General features: G+C 32.7%; 3 protein-coding genes and 1 non-coding gene across 4 annotated transcripts in view; 2 read left to right on the top strand and 2 right to left on the bottom strand.

Annotated features, from left to right (window-relative positions):
• Window positions 1-36, bottom strand: part of TRNAN-GUU (transfer RNA asparagine (anticodon GUU)) — a 72-nt gene extending 36 nt beyond the window's left edge. The window contains exon 1 of the tRNA in view: window positions 1-36. This exon is cut by the window's left edge and continues 36 nt beyond it. This is a non-coding gene — a tRNA (tRNA-Asn).
• Window positions 1-5,172, top strand: part of LOC127747585 (DNA-directed RNA polymerase subunit beta''-like) — a 5,844-nt gene extending 672 nt beyond the window's left edge. Inside the window, exons 2-4 of the mRNA XM_052261641.1 lie at window positions 1,244-3,080; window positions 4,264-4,341; window positions 4,438-5,172. Coding sequence (XP_052117601.1) covers window positions 1,244-3,080; window positions 4,264-4,341; window positions 4,438-5,172 — 2,650 coding nt within the window. The remainder of the gene's footprint in view (window positions 1-1,243; window positions 3,081-4,263; window positions 4,342-4,437) is intronic.
• Window positions 5,173-18,320: 13,148 nt separating this feature from the next.
• LOC107488158 (probable WRKY transcription factor 29) lies at window positions 18,321-19,421 on the top strand. The gene is made up of 3 exons (XM_016108852.3): window positions 18,321-18,366; window positions 18,536-18,879; window positions 18,996-19,421. Exons 2-3 carry the CDS (start codon window positions 18,554-18,556, stop codon window positions 19,318-19,320), a joined length of 651 nt encoding a protein of 216 aa, XP_015964338.1. The 5' UTR covers window positions 18,321-18,366; window positions 18,536-18,553; the 3' UTR covers window positions 19,321-19,421.
• A 434-nt stretch (window positions 19,422-19,855) lies between these two features.
• Window positions 19,856-22,831, bottom strand: LOC107488281 (endoglucanase). The gene is made up of 7 exons (XM_016109008.3): window positions 22,529-22,831; window positions 22,040-22,444; window positions 21,843-21,920; window positions 21,441-21,593; window positions 21,231-21,339; window positions 20,282-20,448; window positions 19,856-20,179 (listed from the first exon to the last, which is right to left on the bottom strand). The coding sequence occupies exons 1-7, from the start codon at window positions 22,781-22,783 to the stop codon at window positions 19,856-19,858; spliced, it is 1,491 nt and encodes a 496-aa protein (XP_015964494.1). The 5' UTR covers window positions 22,784-22,831.
• Between the last annotated feature and the right edge of the window lie 2,169 nt (window positions 22,832-25,000).

Raw genomic sequence — 25,000 nt, 5'->3', positions numbered from 1 at the left:
TAACAGCCGACCGCTCTACCACTGAGCTACTGAGGAACAACGGGAAATTTGATCTCATAGAGTTCAATTCCCGTTCTCAACCCATGACCAATATGAGCTCGAAGTTTCCTTCGTAACTCGTGGAACTTCTTCGCAATGGCTCCGTTCCATGCCTCATTTCAAAGGGAACCTCAAAGTGGCTCTATTTCATTATATTCCACCCATATCAAAATTCCACTCATTTTAGATCCCCCTCTTTGGTGTCAGTGAGATAAGAGATGTCGTTTCTAGTCTATCTCTTTCTATTTCTATATAGAAATATGGAAGGTTGAAAAATCATTATATAAATATATGGATTTAAAATTAGATAATAATCCGGAGATTGCAATAGATAATAAAAAACAGAAGATAATAAAAAACAGAGGTTTGCGATGATTTTTCAATCTTTTATACTGGATAATCTAGTATACTTATGCATGAAGATAATGAATTCGGTCGTTGTGGTCGGGGACGTTCCCCAAATGGGTACTCTCGGGTCGGGTGAATTCCATAATAGACGCCTGTTGGCATTCCAACCTTCCTTCTCCTTTCAGGGCTATCCGAAAAGAAAGAGAATTCAGTACTTCTTGGTCGTGAATATCTGAATAGGACAAACCGCCCCGTGGATATCTTTGCTTCGGAACAAAACAATTAGAATTAGGCTCGGTCAACTGGAATGTGTATTATCAATATAGGGTATCTTTCAATTGAGAAGAGCTATCGACCTGAGACAAAGAGAAAGAAAGGTCTATCTATTTGATTTAGTTATTCAGTTAAACCAATGATTCGTTATTGGAGCAGATAGTAACAACCATTTCATCCGGGAAAAGCCATTTTTTTCTCAACAATGTCTTTGTCATTTGATCCAATAGCGTTCCGTTAGATAGGAACATATTTGATAAATATTGATAACTCTCGGATAGAGTATTAGAACGGAAAAATCCATTAGATAATGAACTATTGGTTCTAAGCCAGATATGTTTTCAGATACCGCTATACAATTACAACCCGTCTTTGCTCAATGGATACAAAATACCCACGCTTTAGCACCGAACACAACGGCTCCTGGTGCAACAACAAGCACCAGTTTGACTTGGGGCGGTGGTGATTTAGTGGCAGTGGGGGGCAAGGTTGCTTTGTTACCTATTCCATTAGGAACTGCAGATTTTTTGGTCATCACATTCATGCATTTACAATTCATGTAACGGTATTGATACTCCTAAAGGGTGTTCTATTTGCTCGTAGCTCGCGATTTTCCCGAAGAAGTGCATCTTTTATCCGAACCTTCTTCCATAATGGTAAGGAACAACAGTATTATTGAAACAAATATACCAATCACTTTTAATATAAAAAGTCGAGTAGGCGGATTGGTGCGAATGGAGAAGAAAAAAAAAAAGATTGAATTACAAAAATTTTTTGGGGAAATTCATTTTCCTGGCGAAATGGATAAGGTATACCGACACAGTGGTATTTTGATACAACCCGAAAGGTTAAAAAAAGATTCAAAGGAATCAAAAAAAATTAAAAATTGGATCTCTGTCCAATGGATCACAATTATCAAGAAAAAGTATTTTGTTTTGGTTCGACCTGTAATTCTATATGAAATTACAAACGGTATCAATTTAGTCAAACTTTTTCCACAAGATCTGTTCCGGGAAAGGGATAATTTGGAGCTTAAAGCTCTCAATTATATTCTTTATGGAAATGGGAAATCAATTCGTAAAATTTCTCACACAAGCATTCAATTAGTTCGAACTTGTTTAGTATTGAATTGGGATCGAGATAAAAAAAGTTCTTCGATAGAAGAATCCCGTGCTTCTTTTGTTGAAGTAAATATAAATGGTCTGATTGGAGATTTTCTAAGAATTGATCCAACGAAATCGCGGATTTCCTATATCAGAAAAAGAAATGATCCATCCGGTTCAGAATGGATCTCGGATAATGAGTCAGATCAAATCAATATTAATCCATTTTTTCCTATTTCTTTCCAGAAAAGAATTCAACAATCACATATCCAAAATCATGAAACGATTCATGTGTTGTTGAACAGAAATACAGAATGCCAATCTTTGATAATTTTGTCATCATATGATTGTTTTGAAATAGGACCTTTTAGCAATGTAAAATACTACAACGAGCTGAAAATAAAAAAGAGAATAAAAAAAATAAAAAAGGATCTTCAAATTCCAATTAAGAATTCATTAGGTCCCGTAGGAATAGCACTTCAAGTTTCAAATTTTTATTCAGTTTACCTTTTAATAACTCATAATCAGATCTCGATGAATAAAAATTTGAAACTTGACAAGTTTTTTTTAACTTGGCAAGCATTAAAAATTTTTTTAATGGACGAAACCGAGATAATTTATAAGCCCGATCCATGCAGCAACATAAAATTAAATACATTCCGTTTGAATTGGGATTTTCTCCATCATGATTATGATTCTAAATATTGTGAAAAAACGATTACAATAATTAGCCTGGGACAATTTATTTGTGAAAATGTATGTCTATCTCAAACAAAAAATGGACTAGAACTAAAATTAAAATCGGGACAAGTTTTAATTGTTAAAATGGATTCCATATTAATAAGATCGGCTAATACCTATTTGGCGACTCCAGGAGCAACAGTTCATGGACATTTTGGAGAAATCTTTTTTGAAGGAGATATATTAGTAACATTTATATATGAAAAATCGAGATCAGGTGATATAACCCAAGGTCTTCCAAAAGTGGAACAGGTATTAGAAGTTCGTTCGATTGATTCAATATCGATTAACCTAGGGAAGAGGGTTGACGCTTGGAACGAACATATAACCAAAATTCTTGGCATTCCTTGGGGATTCTTTATTTGTACTGAGCTAACTATTGTCCAAAGTCGAATTTCTTTGGTTAATAAAATCCAAAGGGTTTATCGATCCCAAGGAGTGCATATACATAATAGACATAAAGATTTTGGTTATAGTTTTCCTTGCGATGGTCCGGGACGAGGTGGTACTTGTGATATTTCGGCTTGGGACGCATTTTATTTGGCAGTTTTCTGGATGTTAAATACGATTGGCTGGGTTACTTTATTCATCGTTAATTGACAATCATCGTTGCAGCAATCAGCAAAGGTCTAATCAATTTTTTTCATTGTAGTGTTCAGAAAACAATCCATAGTTTTGATTACAAAATCGAGGTCAGTGAACAGAATATCTAATTTTGCAATTATTCGTTTCGATACTTTATTTGTGAAATTGATTGTGTAATGAAAAAATATTTTTTTTTTATCTTTTATTAATTCACAGACATTGAGAAATACTAAAAAGTAAATAGATGTTATTATTTTTTGTTATAATTAGCTAGCAATCAGGGACGAACCTAAAGGGGGCGAGTAGTGGCCTGGACCCCCCAAAATTTTAAGAAACTATACTTATATATAAGATTTGTGTTTAAAAAATAAAAAAATATTATGTAATTTAATAGTCTTATGTGTATTATTTTTCACTATGTAATAGATATATGTCTTAATTGTTTAATTCACTAATATTTTTACCCAACTAATTTAATATCATACCCTCAAGTCTTTGTACCTTTCAAATTAGTTTTTATTTAATAATTTCTATATCTATTTTCTTAAAAAATAATTTGTTTTTTATATTAATATATTTAACATTCATATTTTTATATTAATAATAACTTAAGTAGTTATGTTTTGGTAATCATATTATGTACTGTAAAAATTATTTTCTTGTAAAAAATATTAGTTCTTCTTCTAAATTTATGTTGGTAAAAGAAAAATTTTATAAAGATATCGTATATCTTGTATTCTATAAGGATACTGTGTCTTTCAAATAATTAATAATTTATAATTTATTTTCAAATTTTTTAAAACTTTTGAAAGAATGAATTTTAATAATAAGATATGGGATAATTTTTAGCAAATCTCGTTATAAATTATGGGTGTTTTATAAATTTATAATATACAATTGATATTGTTATATTTTATTTATGTAATTATCATATTAAAATAAAATTGTGGAAAAAAATTATAATTATATGTATCTTAATAAATATGTTAAAAAACTAACTCCAATAACTATATGTTAAGTATTTTTATAGATTAAAAAAAATTATATAAAAATTGGCACCTCCATATTAAAATCTCTGGATCCATCCCTGCTAGCAATATTAGAATCTATCTATTTTATGTAATGTTATAAGACGGAGTGTACTGAATTATTTTTTTCATTGGACATTTTTAAGATGTCAAGTATATTTACGGACACTGAGATGAATGAGCAATACCAGGAGGACGATGACTTTAACCAACAAGAAGAGCTAGTAAGTGACCAAGATATGATGGATGAACAGAATAAATTCGAACAAGATTTCAGAGATGAATTTACTGAGGGAGCGTAATTTTTTGAATCTGATCAGTTAGAAGATATCCTTGAAGCTGTTTATGCGGTTGACTCCGTGCAAGACATTACAACTTTTAAATTTAGTAAAAATTTTGCGGAGGAAATTGGCAAATATCACTTTTCTACTTTGCAGCTTGCATTTGATTTTTATCTGAAGTACTCAAAGTCAAAGGACTTTAGTGCAAGGAAGAGCAAGACCTTCAAGAATAGTATTGGCGAGATTTACAAACAAAAGTTTGTATGTCATAGGCAAGGATTCAGGGAGGAGAAATATTACACGATGGAAAAAAGAAAGAAGGAGCCTAGATTGGAAACAAGAACTGGATGTGAAGCTCGAATGGATGTTAAATTTGTACCAAAAACTGGAAGGTGGCATATTTTTTATTTCTTTGACGAACACAACCATGATCTATTGGATACACAATTCAGTGCTTTGTTGCCTGCCCACAGAAAAATGTCAGAGGCAGATATTATGCAAATGATGAACATGCTAAAGTCAGGGATTAGCACTTCACAGATATTTGGTCTTCTAGCTAGTCAAGCAGGCGGGTATGAATTTGTTGGCTATGGTCCCAAATATATGTACAATGAGATTGCTCGGCAAAGGCGTCAAATTTTTGGTGATGCAGCACGAGTGTTGAAGAAGTTGGAGGCTATGCGGTTGAAGGACCACAATTATATTTCAAGGTATGTCATGATTCAAGAGGTTTGTTACGTAACTTGTTCTGGTCTGATGGGATTAGCCAACTAGACTACCGACTCTTTAGGGATGTTATTGCTTTTGATGCTATGTACAAGAAGAACAAGTATAGTTGTCCATTAGTCATATTCAGCGGGGTTAACCACCACAACCAGACAATTATTTTTGCTGCTGCGTTAATTGTGGACGAAACTACTTATACATATATTTGGCTCCTGCATCAGCTCATGTTTGCAATGAAGGGCAAGACCCCGACCTCAATAATAACTGATGGGGCCATGGCGATTAGGAATGCAGTAAGAGATGTATTTCCCGAAGTCAGACATAGATTATGCGCTTGGCACCTTATTCGAATTGCAACTAGCAATGTTGGAAAACCATCGTTTACATCTAAATTCAGAAAAATCATGTTGGGAGACTATGAGATTCCCGTGTTTAAGCGTAAGTGGGTTCAGCTTATTAAAGAATTTGGCCTTGAGGATAAGCCGTGGGTGATCAACATGTACAAAGAGAAGCATATGTGGGCTACTGCATATATAAGAGGAAATTTCTTTGCTGGCTTTAGAACTACCTCAAGATGTGAAGGTTTACACTCAGTTATGGCAAGATATGTGGGATCGCGGTATGATTTGACAAGTTTTGTAGAGCATTTTCAAAGGTGTGTTGCACATTTGCGCTTTAAAGAATTTAATGCTGATTATGAATCTACACGTGGGGTGCCCGTCATGCAGACTTGTATAGAGCTGCTAGAGAGATATGCTGCTGAGTTATACACTCATGAGATATTTCTTTTCTTTCGGCCATTTCTCTCTAGAGTTGGACCAATGCGGGTGCTAAACATAGAGAATAACGATGATTGCATAAAGTATATTATGTGTAAGCATGGGAGGCCTGATTTTATGTGGACCGTTGATTTTCGTCAAGAAGAAATGATCTTCATGTGTACCTGTTTAAGAATGGAGTCATTTGGAATTCCCTGCGAACATATTGTGAAAGTTCTAGTTGATAGAGACATTTATGAGATTCCCAGTCATTGGTATTGGATAGATGGACAAAAAAGGTTAAATCAACACTCAATGATCCAAGTGGGTTCACCAGGGATGCTGTTGTTATTAGTCGTCAAAGTGCCTTGATAGAATTTTCTAAATAATTGGCTGTTGTTGCTGCTAAAGTACCAAAGAGATATGAAGAGACACGTGACCTAATTATGGGATTGTACTCATCTTACAAGGCTGCAGACGAAGGCACTAATCAACCTCAGTCAGGTGTAGCTAAAAGTAGCAATCCGTATGTGCATCAAAGCGGTGTAGGCTCAGGACAACCATCTAGGAAGAAGCGGCAACGTTGTAGTGTTTGTCAAATGGAAGGACATAAGAAGACAACATATCCTTGGCAAAAGGACATCGACAACAACGTTATTGAAAATGAAGCTAACAGTTCGGATGATGGCGACGTATATCCAGAACCGACGGCTGAGTTAGATAGTGATAATTAGCCACCTCCATATACTTAATATTTTTGCAGAATGAATCAGTTCCATATTTGTATTTATTTATTTTTTTGTACTATATTAATGAAATTATATATATTCTTCCAATAGTCGTGCGTATGCTTTTTAGATGAAATAAAGTTCAACTAAATATCGGTTTGCAAAAAAGGGTAAAAAAATCGGTCAAACCGGCAATGTAAACGGTCTGGTCCAGTATTTAAAATCGTCAGATTGAAAATCGTTAAAAACCGTTGAACCGACCGGTTTGACCGAACCGTGCTATACGACCGGTTCTTAAAAAGGACGCCGGTTTGATTAAAAACAACACCAAACGCGTAACACGTCAACCCACCTTCCCGTAACTCCCTCCCCACCTTCGTTCCTCATTCAGAATTAGAATAAAAAAAGCAAATCTTCAAAGTCTGTAAATTAGGGTTCTACCGGTAATGTTCGTTGTTGTCAGCGCCTCCGCGGCCTCTTCCTTCTTTCTGACTAAAAGTAATTTAAATACGAAAAAAAAGTGTTATCACTTTAACTTTTTTTTTCACCATGTCTCTCATTGACTAGGGGTGCTCAAAACCGATCCAGACCAAACAAAACTGACTAATCAAACCGAAAAACCAAAAACCGAGTAAACCAAAAATGGAAAAAACCTAAAAAATTATGTTTTGCTGTTTTTTTGCGGTTCAGTTTGGTTTTCGGTTTTGCCACTAAAAACCTGAACCGAACCGAACCGGTCAAATAGAAAATCCAAAAAAACTATTAGAAAGTTTGGTCGAAAAACTGGATCGGACCTGTCGGTCGAACCGGTCTAACCGCAAACCGGAAGCTTAGGCGGTTCGATTTACTAGCAGAAACCGTTGTTCTAAAACCGACACAAACCGTTGAACCGACCAAAAACCGGCCAGTCAAACCGGACCGAAACCCGGTCGGTTTACTAGAAACGACGTCGTTTCCTGTGTTGAAAGGAAAAAAAGGGATTGCACGCATTTGGATCCTTTTTCCAACTCCTTCCTTACTCCTTAGTCATTAGCAAAATGCCCTAGCCTCCACCAATCTTGTCGCAGTCTGTCGGAGTGAGAGACTGCTGCTGCCACCTCCGTTGCACTCAAGAACTTCCATCTTTGTGCTATCGGCATTCGTTACTTCGCTTTCACCATCCCCTGTTCGCTCTCATCAGTCACCTTTTCGCTCTCCATCCCCTTTTCGCTCTCATCAGTCGCCTGTTCGCCGTCGTCCATTGTGCTCAACCACTCTCCATTGTCTATCGAAGGTCAATGCTCACTGCTGGTGCTTGTTCTTCCATGGTTAGCGATCGTCGTTTTTTAATACTCACTGTTGGTATTTTTTTCATTGATTGAGGATTATTGATTAAGTGATATGTTGCTGTTTTGTTTTTTTACTTTGTGCTTGAGTTAATTGGATGCTCTGTCAGTGCTTAGTGCTTGTTCTTAGTTGATTGGGTTTGCTCACTACTCTGGCTTGTTCTAGCCTATTCTTGATTAATTAACTCTGTTACTGGCTTATTGATTGATGCTAAATTGGTACTGATAAACTGTTACTGGCTTGTTCTTGGCTTTTTTGTCTGTTGTTAAGTTTCTTGATTTTGTGCTCATTAGCTCATTCAGTGCTTTTTTGTAGGTTAGTGAAAATGGAAGCTCTAACATTTTTGTCAAGCTCCCTCTGCCTCTAGTTTAACAATGTATATTTGTTGCTGATTGTTCTTCATTGTTTAATTTAATTCTTGTTGATTTACTGAAATTGCTTCTGATTATAGTTCATTTATTTGTTGTTGATTTATTGAACTTGCTTTGATTGTTGTTCTTTTGTTGACTATTCATTATTCAATGTTCAGTGTTCAAGCTCAAAGGAAGTCCCTAACATATAAAGTTCTTGCCTAAGCCTCAGGTTTTGTTTTTTGTTCTGATTCTATTTTATTTAGTTTTGGTTCAGTCTTATTAATTCTAATTTGTAGTAACACTTGGTTGGCTTGTTCTTGATTCTATGGTTGAGTTGTTGATTTTGATTTTATTTTTTAATTTAGAACTTTTTGTTCTGTTTTGATTTAGGGTAATTTTGACTTAGAGTTGATTCTATACTTTTTGTTTACTTAATGATAATACAGAAAAAGAGAAGGTGAAAGAGGAAGAATTTTTAGAATTGGTGGACCACATGAAAATTTTTTTAAATTAGTTTGTTTGTATTTTTTATTCATTTTGGTTCTATTTCTGATTCAGTCCCTTTTTGCTTTTCTTATTGCTTCTTGATTTTTCTGAGTCAGGTTCATTATCTAATTTGAATTTGTGGTTTGGTGTTCTAATTTATGTTGTTATAATTTTTGGAAGACAAAGTTTTAAATCACCTAATATATATATACATCGTATAAAAGTAGTATATGATTGATAATAGTTGTTGCTTTCCACCACCCTTATTCTTATGGCTATGATTTAGTCAATTTTTTTACAGCTTAAGTTTTTCATACTATAATTCATATGTTCGTATTATGGCTTAATTTTATTAGGTAAGAATGGATAGAATTTTACATTTTCTAAATGATTGAAAAAACCGAATCGAATCGAACCAAATCGATTTTCTGCGACGTGTACGTATTCATGATCATTATTGCAAATTAAAAGCTTATTAATTGGGTTTTGAATTTTGACCTTCCATAAACATGCTTATTTAAAATATATATTATTAATCATGTTTGTATCTTTTGATTGAAGATAATTCATGAGCCACGAAGTATTCACAGACAAAATATAAATATATTGCAATTGCAATCTATTCCCACTCCTGGTCAATAGGTAGCATTGTTGAGTGAGCAATGGTATAAAAATGAAGACTTTGATGATTCGAAATAAATTACCTAAAAATAGATATTCTGACTTTTAAGAAAGTATATCTTTCCAAATGCAATATATAGTAATCATGATTTATTGTTTTTATGGTTACTGTTATTTAGATTTTTTTTTCTATTAGCAATATATATAAATTTAATTAAAATAAAGAGGTCAAATCTTGATAAAATGAAAACTACAAAATAGAATACAAACAAATAAAAAGATCTGGATTTTTTTTTACATAAATTAATTACATAAAATAAAATATAATTCACAAGACATAATATTTGTATGCCATTGTTGCTGAAATAATAAATGAAAATAACATTACTTCTTCAAAATAATATGAGTTTTTTAAACTAAAATATTTATATATTGCATAGAAATAGAGAAAAATTGTAAAAGCCACAAAACGATAAATATCTATTTAAGAAGTCATTGAAAAATAACTAAAGAAGTACATCCACCAAACATAACAAATAAATAGGCAATAACCAAAGTATTAAGTTTTATCTAGATTACTACTATAATCTTTACATCTCATGGTTTGTGTGCAAATTCCAAAACTCATTGGCCGACGCTATAATTTGTAACTTCTTATGGTTGATCCGACTCCGGAGTAAATGCACAGCGGTTATCATGCGAATATCGTGATCCTCAAGCTGCAATTTATTCACTATAAATTAGTACAAAAAAATGGTGAGTAAATATTAGAGAGTTGTTTTATAAATGCGCACCTTATTGTTACCATTTGGTTTAAACTCAAAAGTCATATCCATCCACTTCATCACCCAAGTTGCAGAGTTCGAGCTTGAACTACATTGAGGTATATCTTCTGGACTTGTAATTTTGTAGTCAAGAAATTGTTTATTATACTCTTGAATGCCATCATCTTTGTAAAAGTTCGACTTGATGACTTGCTCCAGTAGGTTTTCCTAATTTTATTTAACTAGTTAGATAATAAAAACAAAATATCAGCAAATAAGCTTAGTAAAATTTTTTCAAATCCTTACTAGTGCCTTGATAACACGTTCATGATGGTGAATTCTGTCATCATTAAAATGGGTGTCCAAGTGATAGATTGTACGATCGCAAACCGAGATTACCATTAGATACCAGTGGTCACCCTCTTGAATAGGAACATATATCTAGACCATAAAATTTGCCCGTGAGTTATGTTTGTTAATGATGAAAAACTACATTCAACCATGAATATTCAAAAAAAATCTTACAAATTTTAAATCAGGAGTAGGTTGCATAAATTTATAAATATAGTGTTCCATCTTCTTCTTTAAATTTATCTTGCTGAAGACATCCACCTAATTCATTAATGCAAACTGTTAGTACACGATAAAGCATGATTCTATATGAGCATTACATTTATAACATATAATCAGTAAAATTATCTTGTTAGGGGTTATATAACATACCACAAATCTCGGTGGAAGTTGCCACGTTGTCTTGAAACTTACGTCAGATTGGTCATCAGTGCATTTCAATGCCGCTAATTCAAGAAGCTGAACCATAATCCAAATATAGTACTCGTTTGTGCGAAAAATCAGATGTTGTTTAATGAATAGATTATTTGTGTACCTTATCAGTAATGGGTCTGTCAGGTATGAAATGTTCAAAGTCTGATCTAGTTGCTCTGATTATATCTGTTATCACAAGTTCTTCCCTATATCAGTTAAAGACCAAAAACACATTAGATTGGTCCTCATTCATCGACAACAAATATAATATCATATTAACTTAAGATGGATCTAGCGAGGCTGAAAATGCATATGCACAGGCCTTTATCTGATCTTCCAAAAGACGCATGGTTGGAGTTGGCATAAATTGACAATGCATTGACTACGAATGTTTGACACAAAAGTATTAGCAATACACAACTATATGGTTAATTAGCAGTACTCACAACAGACTAGATAATTAAAGATTGGTGTCTAAGTGGTAATTATGTCCGTAATGGAAAAGAAATAAACAAGTCTTCTATATCCACTTGTGGATTGGCTCAGTGCATAAGATGCCTTGGATATATTGGATGATTTGGACTCAATCTTTGGCTTTCTAATTTTGCCTGGGGATTGAACGGTAATTTTTTCTGTGTCCCCATAGTGGTCTTACCCTAAGAAAAAAATAGATTCAGTAAATTCTTGTTATCATTTTAAGAATATAATAGTAAAAAATATGAGTTATTGTCCATTAATGCACATGCATTATCTTTGATATGTTTTTCTTTTCTGTTGCGGCTCTTACGGTTGGGGATACTGAGTTGTCTATATTGATCTCAATTTTGAATGCATCATCGTGAATAAAAGACCTATTGTCTAGTTCGATAAGATCATCCTCATCGTCTGATATAGCAGTATGAATATCAATAGCTGAACTCTTAGCCTTCAATCTATTTGAGAATGGACGTGTCTTTTGTACAGAAAGCTTGGTCGGAGTCTTGAAATTATTGTTCAGACTGAGTTGTGAAATCATTATCTTAATACAGCTTACAGATTCAAGGATTTTATCAATCTGTTCGTCCAGAGCCATGTTTACAACTCTCATTGACTGCAAAGATTTTAGGTAAAATAATGTCATATAAATGTAAAAATACAAAAAGAGTGATAAAAAATGTTTATACTATATAGATTGTATGACATAATATAAATTACATTACTGGTTGTCAAATTAAATTACCTCCATGCTACGGAGGACCTCTTCCACTTTACTAGACAATTCTTCACTTTTATTTAGATCCTTGCTTTGAATAACACCATCATTGATAACTAGGTCATCCTGTAAAAAGAAAACATAAAAGATTAAATTACTGATAATACATTCTACTAAAATTTAAAAATTGATTACGTCTTACCTTAGTACTAGGAATTGTAGTTCCAATTTGATCATCAAGATAAACTGTGATAAGATCACAGTCTGTAGCCAGTGACATATTCTGTGTATTACATGCATCGTTGAGGACTAAATCTTCTTTAGGAGGAATATCCATGATTATTATCAACGGAAGAATATTTTATGAGTAGATTTGGTTGAAAGGCAATTACTTAAACTAATTTGTCAATGTATAAAAAATTAGTCGAGTTGAGCACATATATATACACTGAAAAAAGATAATCAAATTAATTAATTCTATCTTATTTAAAATTTTTAAATTAAGTGAACAATTTAAAAAATTTTTATGTTATCTTATCTTTTGGTTAAAATCAAATACAAATCAAATTTTGTCTTGATTGTTATTTACAATTTAACAAAGTAAATTATATTAATTCATAATTTTATATCTTATCTATAATTATTTTTAAGTAGCTAAATATTCAGATAATAGTAATACTGATAATATTAGACGAATCACTAATAATTAAATAAAAACACTGCTAAACTGGTTAATACCACTTAATATTTCAAGCAAAGTGAACAGTTTCAGTACTAGTTGATACGCACTAACAAAACAATCGAATGAAACATTAAGTAAGTGTATTTCAATCGATTACAATAACAATACAATCGATTGAATTAGTAATTGAGGATAATTCAATCGATTGCACTAACAACCCAATCGATTGAAACAGTAATTAAGAGTACTTCAATCGATTACAATAACAGTACAATTGATTGAATCATTAATTGAGGATAATTCAATCGATTGCACCAACAAACCAATTAATTGAAACAGAAATTAAGTGTACTTCAATCGATTACAATAACAAAACAATCGATTGAAACCGTAATTAAGTGTGCTTCAATCGATTACACTTAAAAAACAATCGATTGAATTAGCAATTGAATATACATCAATCGATTGCACAACCAAAACAATCGATTGTATCCATACAAACACCTTATTGCAAGCAAATTTCAATCGATTGGTTTTCTAATCAAATTGATTGAATGCATCTCAATTCAAGAACTGAGACATTTGCAGTAACCACTCCACATTAGGAATTGATTCCATTCAATTTCACCATCAAATGAAAAAGAATATCCAGAAGCTCAAAATATAAAAAAATTGGGGCATTAATAAATATAAATAACTAAATTCAATCCAGCAAATCCATCAACGAAAAATAGCTGATAAAATCCAAAAGCTTTTTTTAAAAGATACTACAAAAGAAAGGCAATAACATGAATGCAACATAAGCAATAAATTCCTCAAGGTTTCCTCAAATATCAAACCCAATTCAACAAGTTGCAAAACTTAGCCTTGAATTAACTGATCTATTGCCCAATTTGGAGTGTCAACAAAAAAAATACAGTAAATTTAAATCATTCATTCAATGATTTAAATAAGCCAAATTCATTAAATTTCCAAACATAAGTCTCAAACACAAGCAACCCCAATATCATACACATAATGACACATTCATAACTGATAAAAGAATTTCTTCATTCTTCGACAAAATTTCTTCATGGTCCAGGTCTTGGGATGATGCCCCTTGGGTTTGTGATGCCTAGATTAGTGTATAGAAGATCAATTGCTTCTCCTTGACGATTGATAGCTTCAGTTTGCCTGTCTTGACGTTGTCTCATATCAGCAAATTGCTCCTCCATATATACTCTCATGCTTCACAATTCATCCATCAAATCTCGCATTGATGGCGAAGGAGGGGGTGGTGATGGGGGTTCCTATGATTGTGCTTGCACCTCAGGGTTTTGTGGTTGTCCTTGGATCTGAGGTTCTTGGGCATCCCGATCTCTTCCCATCTGTCTTAGAGTGCTTTCATCAATCTTGGCTACATTACTCAAGGAGACACTTTTCTCTTCACCCAAGTCAATTCCAAGCCAGGTGAAAATCTTAGTCCAATGGCAAGCATATCCTAAACCAACACTTGATTTTCCTTTCTTCATTTCAAGCATATGATGAACCATAAAATAAGGCCAGTTTATCTCCTTTCTAGTCACCATAGCCTAAAGCACTAGAATATCTTCGTTAAAGAAGATTCCATGGTTGTGTTTTCTTGGAATCAACATGTATGAAAACAAATACATCAATATATGCTGCTCATTACCCAACCCACTGCAACTTATATTACCTCTAGCATCCATATGTGGATTCTCATACTGTAGACTCTCCAAACCAACCGATCTATTATATTCACCCCATTCCTCATCTGCCACAATACCTCCAGTAAATGTTGCCCCGTGATAAACTAAATTCTATTGTTCAGCTAATTCTTCCAAAGTAGCTCTATAATGCTCTGACCCTAAATCAAACTCAATCAGCGGTATTACCTCACCTTCTTCATCAGGTTCAGGAACAACATAATTTAAAGTACTATAAATAGCCCTAACCAAGTGCGGGTAATAATCATCCTTAGTTTGTACAAAATCAGTTAAGTGTTGTGTTTGCAAAGCATTCCACACCAAATTATAATGTCTATTATGAATGAACTCGGCTGTTATATATCTGGGAGGAACAATTTTCCTTTACTCGAACTTCTCCACATAGTTGTTCAATGCCCTCGGAGACGGCAGCCACCTTGCCATGTAATGGAATGAAGCAATTAGTCTGGCGGAGGCAGAGCTTTCTCCCTCAACCCTAGCTCTTTTGGTGTTCTTAGTTCTGGCTATTATGGGAATATTGGCTTGGTGGGTTTGGTAAGGATTTGGATGAGGATTTATATTATGTATGTAGTTTGGAGTAGATGCTGGTGAGATTAGAGAAGAAGAAGTGAGAAGCTTTCTGGATTTTAGAGAGAGGAGAGAGGAACCGAACTGGTGTTCTTACGTTTCAAAACGGGGAGAGAAAGAAGTGAGAAGCTTTCTGGATTTTAGAGAGAGGAGAGAGGAACCGAACTGGTGTTCTTACGTTTCAAAACGGGGGGAGACTGGGTGTGAATACGCATGGTTTTCTTGTTTAATAGATAGGCATTTCAAATTCCAATTTATTGGAATATATTAACAATCGATTGAATTCAGAAAAAAAATCATTTACAACGCTTTCCAATCGATTGAATTGGAATTCACATACACAACCAATTGATTGAATTTGGCAAATCCATATTGTTTTGGTGAATTCAATCGATTGAGTAACAAAACCAATCGATTGTTTTGGTGAGACCTTAGGTTGTTTTCAAGCATTCAATCGATTGGAGAGTATAAACAATCGATTGAATTACAAAAATCTACTTTTTATTTATCGTTCAATCGATTGGGTCATATAACCAATCAATTGATTTATGCGAAAACCATGCTGCCTTGCAATTTTCAATCGATTGTTTTGTGATAAACTGTAATCCAATCGATTGGTTTTCAAGGAAACACTGGATTACATTACCAATGATTGAATTTGGCTAAAACTTCAATGTCATCACTTTTCAATCGATTGTATTTAACAAATCCATGTTGTTTTCGTGAATTCAATCGATTGAGTAACAAAAACAATCGATTGTTTTTGCGCATTCATTCGATTGAAAAGTATAAACAATCAATTGGTTTAGGTGAAAACCATTATACCTTACCACTTTCAATCGATTGTTTTGTGATACACTGTAATTCAATCGATTGAGTTACAATTCAATCGATTGTTTTGATAAATCAATCGATTGAATTTCAAGGAAACACAATTTGGAAGCCATGGACGAACGTCACGAGATCAAATTTAATATTTTAATCGATTGGAATGGCCAAAAACTTTATTAGGATTAATGGAGGATATAATTGGTTGTTGTTTTTGTATTTGATTGTTAATAAATATAATAGATAATTGATAAAATAATAATTTATAAAATAAAAAATACTTTTTATAATTAAATAAAATATATGAGGTTAATTTGTAATTAAAATTAGTTTAAGGATTATGTAGCAATTGTTAAAAAAATTCTAAAAACATGTTTTCTAATGGGACCATTAAGTCGTCCAAAGGTTCTGAGACCACCGAATCCTGAGCCTACTCACCATGATCTATACCCTCACATGCTCACATTAATAATTTTCATCCAAATCTAAACAATCGTTATTTTTAAATTAATATATCCACGATTCATATTCATTGTATACCAGTGTACTAGGTGTACATGAAAATCTTCCAATATTATGGCCTATATCCTATGGATATAATTTTAATGCTTAATTATTCTATTAGTTCTTATAATTTCACTGAATTTTTAATTAGGTCTCTACATTTTTCTCTTTTTCGATTGAGTCCTATACCGTATAAAATTTTGTAATTAAGTCACTGCCGTGACAAAAATACTAGAATTATACAAAATAAATATGCCTAACACTTGAGTGGATATTTAGTATAGTTTAACAGAATATTTCGTTAATTTCAATATTTTTTGTCAGACGATAAGAACGTAGTTATAAAATCTGATATGATATAGAGATCTAATTAAAAAGAAAAAAATATAAGAACTTAATTAAAAATTCGATGAAACTATATAGACCAACAAATTAATTAAACAAATTTTAAAAGATAATTAAATTCCAATTTATCAAAGTCAAATGGTCATTAAATTACTTAATTCCTTTTTCCTAAAACAAAAATGATATTCATACACTAAAACCAGTTACTAATGTATTTATATATAAATACAAGTGTGATTTAATTTATTTTTAATGTGTATTTATATTCCAATATATATTTTACACTAATAACTTACTTTAGTAGCTAATTTTAGTATACACATAATATAATCGTTCTTAAAATTGTATAAAATTCAAATTAACGAAAAACAAAAATTGATAAATGGAAGAAATATTTAAATGACTAATACACAATTTAATGTTTTTTTGTGGGTGTGAATTTCCAGTATTTCCAAATGAACAAAAAAACTATTTTACCAAAAAACTAATAAAATCAAAAATATTATTTATACACTAAAATTAACTACAGATAAATTTGTGTACAAATACACCCGAGCAATCGGTAGGCAGTAGCTAACAGATTCCCCAGCTTCGCCCACGATACCCCTTCTTTTTCTTTGTTTTGGACTTGACGATACTCCTTCGTTGCCAACGGAAAAAGTACATTGGGCTTAGTCCTGGGCCTACTTTTTTGTTCTTTATTTCTGTCTTCTCTTTTGGGCTCTTTAACCCATAAGCTTTAACAAAAAAAAAGGGTTACACTCCAGAGAATTAAGAGCGAAAGCTGAACCCCTTTTACACCAAAAAAACAAAAAGTTGAATCCCCTTTCATCAGCTGAAAAAAATAAGGAAAAGATGAGTGGTGAGGAAGATCCTCTGGGGCATGGCATGAATATGACGGCGACAAACAAAGACTTTTTTATCGGTGAGGGACTGAGGGAAAACGGCCTACACAACACAAGCGAGAGCTAGTAAAGTTTAAAATGATAATAATTTTAGAGCAATGCTAGGGGCCAGCAATTTTTGTGATTGTTAGCCATCAACTAGCCATCAATGATGATTTGATGGTGTGAGATTGGTGTAAGATTTCATCCAATAGTTCACCTTCCTCTGCTGGTTACATGCTCCAACAAAACTGCTGGTCCCCTAGACTTTTCCATAATTTTATTGCATACTTAATTACTTATTTAATAATATTTAAATATCTACTTTATAATCATTTGATTAAATTATAATTTTTATTTAGTTTACTTATGTCATTTTTGAATTTAATAAATTGTCTCAAAATAGATACCTACTTATATAAATGCACGAATAACATTATTGTCTCGTATCAGATTCTACATCCAAGTGTATTATTATAGTATTGAGTTAAATGTTAGGTATAGCATAGGATATGAAGGCTGGCCGAATGGCCGAAAAAAGGGGCTTCAGGATTAGACTTTCACCCTTCTGACTTAACAGTAAGTCAACTCAATTATTCTATAGGGTACTGTATGTATGCATGTATTACTCCTAGTTTGTATTTGTATTTCACTTGTTCAAAGGGCCAACAGTTCACCAAAACGGAAAAAACAGAAAAGCTCAAAGCACGAGGTACGCTAACGTACAGGTTACAATTTTTGACAAATCTTATTATCTTAGTCCTTTTAATAATATAATATGTTATGGCCGAAAACGTTGTTTGTCATCTTGCACAAAACTTCTGGCTTGTGAACTGTGAGTTTCATTCATGCTCCCTTGTATTAATATATTGTATTTGTAGCTTCTTCTTCTTCGATGAATGAGCTTCATGGACTGGGATTTGCACGCTATAGTGAGAGGATGCACCAATACTCATCAACCCGACAACATCCTAGGTGATCTTAACTATTTCCAGTTAAGTCCTCAACAAGAAATAGATGAACGTTTCTTCAAGTCTCACCAATTCTCAGAAACAGAAACCATCACTACTGCCATCGTTGATGATGAATTGGAAGAGCTTTACAAACCTTTCTATCCTTCTACTACTGTTGATACTACAACTAGTTCCCACCCTACCTCCGCTGAAGTCAACAAAGTACTCCATCTCAAACCTTCAGATCCAACACCATCTAAATGTAAAAGAAGGTACGACATACATATATATAGTACAAAAGATTGATTTGTTTTATTTGCATCAAGCAAAATACAGGGTTGATGGTAATTAATTATTGTGTGAGTAATAATTACAATTATAAATGAAGGAAGAAGAATGAAGAGAAGAATAAGCGGGTAGTGAAGCGGATGAGAGAAGAAGAAGGGTACAGTGATGGATGGGCATGGCGTAAATACGGGCAGAAACCAATAAAAGGATCAGAGTATCCGCGGAGCTATTACAGGTGTAGCAGCTGCAAAGGATGCTTGGCTAGGAAACAAGTTGAACGGAGCCATTCCGATCCACAAGTTTTCATAGTTACCTACACAGCTGAACACACCCATCCTCCTCACCCCATCACTACTATTCCAACAAACTCACAAGCACAAGGAACAGTAGTAGGAAGAGGCTGGAAGAGGAGAACCAATCTATAGATGAGGCGCCAATTGTGCTTTCAATCAACTACTTGCTTTAGATGGGTGCGCCTTCATCAATATATAATTTTGCTTTTCATACAACAAGTCAAGAGAACTTATTATATATTGTTTTATTAATATTATATATAGTTTGTACGCTGTTCGTCAAATACTAAATATCTATCCTTGGTTCAAATTTCGGTCCAATTAAAGTAGTATGATTTAATTTTCTGAATTATATCTTTCACAATGTTAACTATATATATTATGCATTTGAAATGAGGGCTTGAAAACAACGTAGACAAGCTCATGATATAGTTGATAAAAATAAAGAAACTAAGATCATAACATCTTGATTTCAAATTTTTATTGTATATAACTTATTAAAACAATAACGTACAATACTAGTTTATTTGAAACTTAAATTTCAAATGACATATATGTATACATGTGGCTGGGGTACCTAGGTAGTATCACTCAGCTTATATAATGAATTATTAGTTGATGACACATGCAATGATGATATTAAGTAGCGTTGCTGTGGTGTGTGGGTTCATTCAGCAAGCAAAGCAGCGACGGAACCGACGAAAGCAGCATTAATATAGGTTGTAGGTTCGCTGTGAGAATAGTCAGATCTTTCATCACCGAAGTGGTCATTGGAATCAGGGCCTCCAACAATGGCACCAACGTGAGTATTGGGATTTGGATTTGGTGAATTGTAATAGTTTGACATACCATCGCTGCACCCCACTTTTCCCTGCTGATCTTTGATTGAAGGGATTGATGAGCCTCTGTGGTGTAATTTCTTTGGGTAGTTACTGCCAAATCCAACCATGTACGACATACTCATTGGATTCTTTCCCAGTATGTAGTCCACCTGAATTAATAATACATGCAGTGCATATACATAACATCATCAATATATTCAGATATTATATATTCAGATCAGATTAATTAGTATATTATATATTAGATGGACCTGTGTTTTTGCAAAGTCTCTAATTTGGGGGGCAGTGAAATGTGAAAAGCCACACTGGATTCCACTGACGTTGTTCCTGCTTAGGATTTTGGAGAAAATGAATAGCACCATGGTTGAGCTTGTTGTATATTGCAAGTTGCTACTGTCTCTAGTATACAATAGACCGCCTGATCAGTAGGCACAATAGTTTGTTATTAACTTTATTCCTTCATCCAGAACAGTGATTAATATGTATGAATAAATCATTAGTTAATAATTTGATGGATAATTTTCCACGTACAAACGTTTTTTTATATAAGTTTTTACAAGTCTTTTGTATTAACGCGCTTCGAATTGTTACTGTACGTTTTTACTGTACTTTCTTCTTCTCTTGCTGCACATTTTTTTCTTCTTCTTCTTCTTCTTTTCTTTCGTTTCTTGCCTTCTCTTTCTTCTTCTTCATTTACGTGTTTTTCTCTCTGTTTTCTTTCTTCGTTATTCGCGATTTCCATTGTTTTTTGACATCAAGCTGTGAAATCGTTTTTGAAGAAGAAGAAGTAACAGAAGATGAGGAGGGAAAAGAGAAAGAGTTCTAAATTATGCATAAAGTATAGTTCAACGAATTTTGGGTGTATTTCTTAAATCTTTTGGTTGTAGTTTTGTAATCCTTTGTGTATATTTCTGTAATTCTTTGGGTGTATTTCTGAAGTTCCATTATCTTCAAATTTGGCAAAAAACTCGTTTTCATTGAGTAAGAAGAAGAGTCGTTCATAATGCATGGTGAGTAGCGCGCTTTGGAAACAGGAAGTGGTTGAAGAACGTGCATTTATTTACTCTTAAATGTGGGAGTGTAATGCGTGTATTTTGTTGGACTTGTGCCAACGTGTAAAACTTGTAAACCAAAAAGACTTGAATGTGTAGCGGGCCTCTAATTTGATAACTAGTAGAATTAAACAAGAATACTGTGTACCGGGAGTCGTCTTAATCTGTTGAGAGCTACTTCCTGGCATCACTGCGCATACAAATGATTCAGCGTCACTCTTAAACTTGCCCAGTTCATTCTTCCCCTCATAAAATTCCTGGAGAAATTTTGATCAAGGTAAAAAGGATGATTATTATATATAATTAGTTTCTTTATTTTAATTATTTGAGTTACTATGTAATGTAATAATATATAAACCTGGGTGAGTATTGTTTGAGCTCCAATAAATTTGTTATCCCAGCTGAACTCATTTACGGCATGACTCCATCCTTGGTTAGAAGTAATATAGTTCAAATACTGGCTTTCTCCGGTGGCCTTGTATAGCCAAGACGCCGCCCATAACAGTTCATCCTAATTTTCTCACACAATCATTATTCAACATGAAATAATTAAGCGAATATATATATTCGCAAGCAATGATACATCATCAATAAATGTTATATTTTTTATTAGTAACACTTTATTCTTTTAAAATTTATATACATAAATTTATATTATTTATTAAAAATAATTTAATATTTATATTAATTAAATAATAATAAAAAATTACTAACTCCAAGAGATTCTCTATGTTCATATCGCACTGAAGGTAGATTATACCTGGTAACCTGAGTAGGAGCAGTAGAATGGGCAAGAAAGCGAGTACGATCCTCTATACTTGTCAGCAAAATCTAACAGCTACAATGAACATGCATGGACAAATTAAAGAACGTAGTGTGTTATATATATAGAGGTAGCAAATTCTTCAAGACGAAAGATTCATATATAATAAGACATAATGAATTGTTGGTCATTACTGATTTAGAGTGGGTTAATAGGGTTGATGAATAAGCGGGATCTGTTTTCTTGAAGGCAATGGAGGCAGCAGCAAGAGCAGCAGCAGATTCAGCAGCAGCCTCGGTTCCAGGGGAAGAAGAATCAATCTTGTAGAGTGTTCTTGGAGTATCCATGTCCTCTGGGCGCTCCCAACATTGGTGATCGGCGTTCCCATCTCCGATCTGTGTGAAGAGCGTAGTCGGCGAAGTGTGGGCTTTGAGTATGAAATCAGTGCCCCAGCGGATTGCACTTTGGAGGTTTTGATCAGTCTGTTTCTGAGTCTGATACTCAATATTTGCCCAACTCAATAACGTCACTGTAAATGACATTGGCCATCCAAACTTCACATTATCACCAGCGTCATAATATCCTCCGGTCAAATCCAACTGTGGAATATAAAATACATGTTAAAATATAAAATATAAAAAAATATATGGTGACCAAATATGTAAGCAATCAAGCATGCATACATTTTGAAGTTTGCCGTCAGAGAGAGCTGAGTCTGCTCTCCAGGTGACTCTTTGATTGGACGGCAACTGTCCTGAACGTTGTCCTTCAAGGAATAAGATAGCCTTTTCCAGAGCATCTGCGTAGTCATAACTACTACTATTAGCTGCTGATGATGACGACCTTAGCGGCGTCTGATCCTCCATCACCCCGGGCCTCATGGCAAGCCCAACTATTGCACACCACAACATTAATACGCCATACACCACCATTGTCATCACGAGATCTATCTCTTAAGCTTAATTTCTGTATGCCAATAGTATTATACAGGACCGAATGAATGGCCGTTACTTGTATATAAGTTATAACTCAATGCACTACTACTTAAACCAACGTCCATATATATATATATATATATATATTAAGGGATGGAGTGGGTGCTAGTGTCACGTGTACTATAGTTTGCAGTATAACTTCTTCCAATTGATAATCTCGAATTTTTGTACATAACGAAGAATGTTACTAGCCGAGTAGCCGGTTTTGGTATTTGTGAATATGAGATGGAATGGGACTAAATTGTTCCGTGACTTATACTCTTACCTTGATCGACCCTATTACTCTATTCCTAATTTCCTATTGTATTCGGTGATTACTATTCCTATAATCAACATTCAACAAGTCATGGCTCTAATCTTGCTAAACATATCAATGCCCATCACATCACATCATCACATGGATCTCTTACCTTCCTTTTTCTCAGCAAAATTCTGGTGCAGTACGTTGTTCTGCTTGCAAAATCATCGTCATATCCCCATTTGACCATACTCTCATATACTTATATAGTAATTAATTCCCGTAATTTTCGCGATTCATTTGGATGATTTCCTCATATTTTCTTTCTTGTTCAGGTAAAAAACCAAAATCACTAGCATATGTGATCTAAGCATTCCCCAAAAAACTGGCATACATCCAAAAGAGGAAGTAGAGATACTAGTAATCTATTCCATTATATATTATTAAAATCGAATTTCTTAGTTATGAATATCATAATTCTCATAATTGTATAAGAGATGAATTTTTAATAATTATTTAATGACGTATATAAAAAGAAAAATATTTATTTAATTATTTAAAAATTAATTATATTTTTATAATAATAAAATATAATTTATAAGAGTTATTGTCATGTTATGTTATGTATATTTTGCCTTCACTAATAAAATTTTTTGAATCTATCACTATTTTTGTTTTTTTTTTTCTTATCTCTACCATCAATTATACCTGCGACCTACCTATTTTGGCATAAAGTGAAGGGTGAAGTTTTTGTAAATAGTGAATATTTTTTTATAATAAAAAAAATTACCAATAAAAATTTATTACGTACAATGCACATATTTATTCCAAATTTAATAAAAATATTCACTTTTAATCTGACTCTACTTTTTTACTAAAAAAATTATTTATTTGACTCTAACCTTACAATACGAAAGATTAAAGTCACGATAAAAAAAAGAACATAAGCTCCACTTTTATATCATTTTGCTTTTATATTCACTTATGATATCTTATATTCATTATTTATTTTTTTTTATTTCAAGTATGTGTTTATATTACATTTTTTTTTTACCAAAGATAGAGAAATTCGAATCCGTGAGTATAAAACAGAAATAAGTTATAATAATTAATAGCTATCATTTCTATTATTTGTACAATTTTTTTATATAACTTTTTTACTTTTCAATCACTAATAATCACATTTGTTTATAGGCAAATTTTTTCTTTTGTTTTTCTTTTTTATTTTGATTAGAGTAAATTGTATGTATAATTTATACTTTTATTTGTGCATTTATTTAGGCATAAATGCAAGAGACTAGATATAAAGAACTATTTGGGTTAATAAAATTGTGAGATATAACTATTTTTGTAATTTAGAGTGTAAAATGATGATTGTATTTCTAGTTATATTTTTATAATTAACTTATTAGTGAAGCATCTATTGATCAAGTATATATTCATTCTACAAGAGTTAAGATAAAATATTGTGCATTTATTTTATTTTTAATAATTTTAGTAGATGTTTAAACTAACAAAAAATATAGTCACAAAAAAAAACAAAAAATATAACATCGTTTCTATTTTCTAGATATAAATACAGCTATTTTAACTTAAGAATAGACAAAATAATTTAAGAAGTTTCATCAGATAATAATATTAGTCATATTACTTTGATTCAAAAATAAATATGATACTAGAAAATAATTAATTCTAGGTAGGTTTTAGCTTTTAACAAAATTAATTCTCCATAATAGTTTTTTTTTTGCGATAATAATAAAAAAGGTAATTCAAAGATAAATTTTAACTCACATTAAATTACACTTGTTCAAATTGATTTTAATATAAGAGTAAGAAGGTTTGAAAATTTTATTGATAAATAATGACAAAATATCTACAAATTCAACCACTAAATTATTTAAAAAATATATTTAAAAAGATAA

The sequence above is a fragment of the Arachis duranensis genome, chromosome 5 (assembly GCF_000817695.3).
Source record: "Arachis duranensis cultivar V14167 chromosome 5, aradu.V14167.gnm2.J7QH, whole genome shotgun sequence".
Taxonomy (NCBI): Eukaryota; Viridiplantae; Streptophyta; class Magnoliopsida; order Fabales; family Fabaceae; genus Arachis; species Arachis duranensis.
This window is presented reverse-complemented; position numbering and strand designations above follow the sequence as displayed.

Excerpts from the sequence above, each read along its gene's own strand:
- LOC107488281 (XM_016109008.3), bottom strand. The coding sequence starts at position 22,783 with ATGACAATGGTGGTGTATGGCGTATTAATGTTGTGGTGTGCAATAGTT. Across the intron at positions 21,340-21,440 it reads CTCAAACAATACTCACCCAG|GAATTTTATGAGGGGAAGAA; the intron begins GTTTATATATTA and ends AAATTTCTCCAG. Across the intron at positions 20,180-20,281 it reads GAGACTTTGCAAAAACACAG|GTGGACTACATACTGGGAAA; the intron begins GTCCATCTAATA and ends TTATTAATTCAG.
- LOC107488158 (XM_016108852.3), top strand. The coding sequence starts at position 18,554 with ATGAGCTTCATGGACTGGGATTTGCACGCTATAGTGAGAGGATGCACC. Across the intron at positions 18,880-18,995 it reads CCATCTAAATGTAAAAGAAG|GAAGAAGAATGAAGAGAAGA; the intron begins GTACGACATACA and ends TTATAAATGAAG.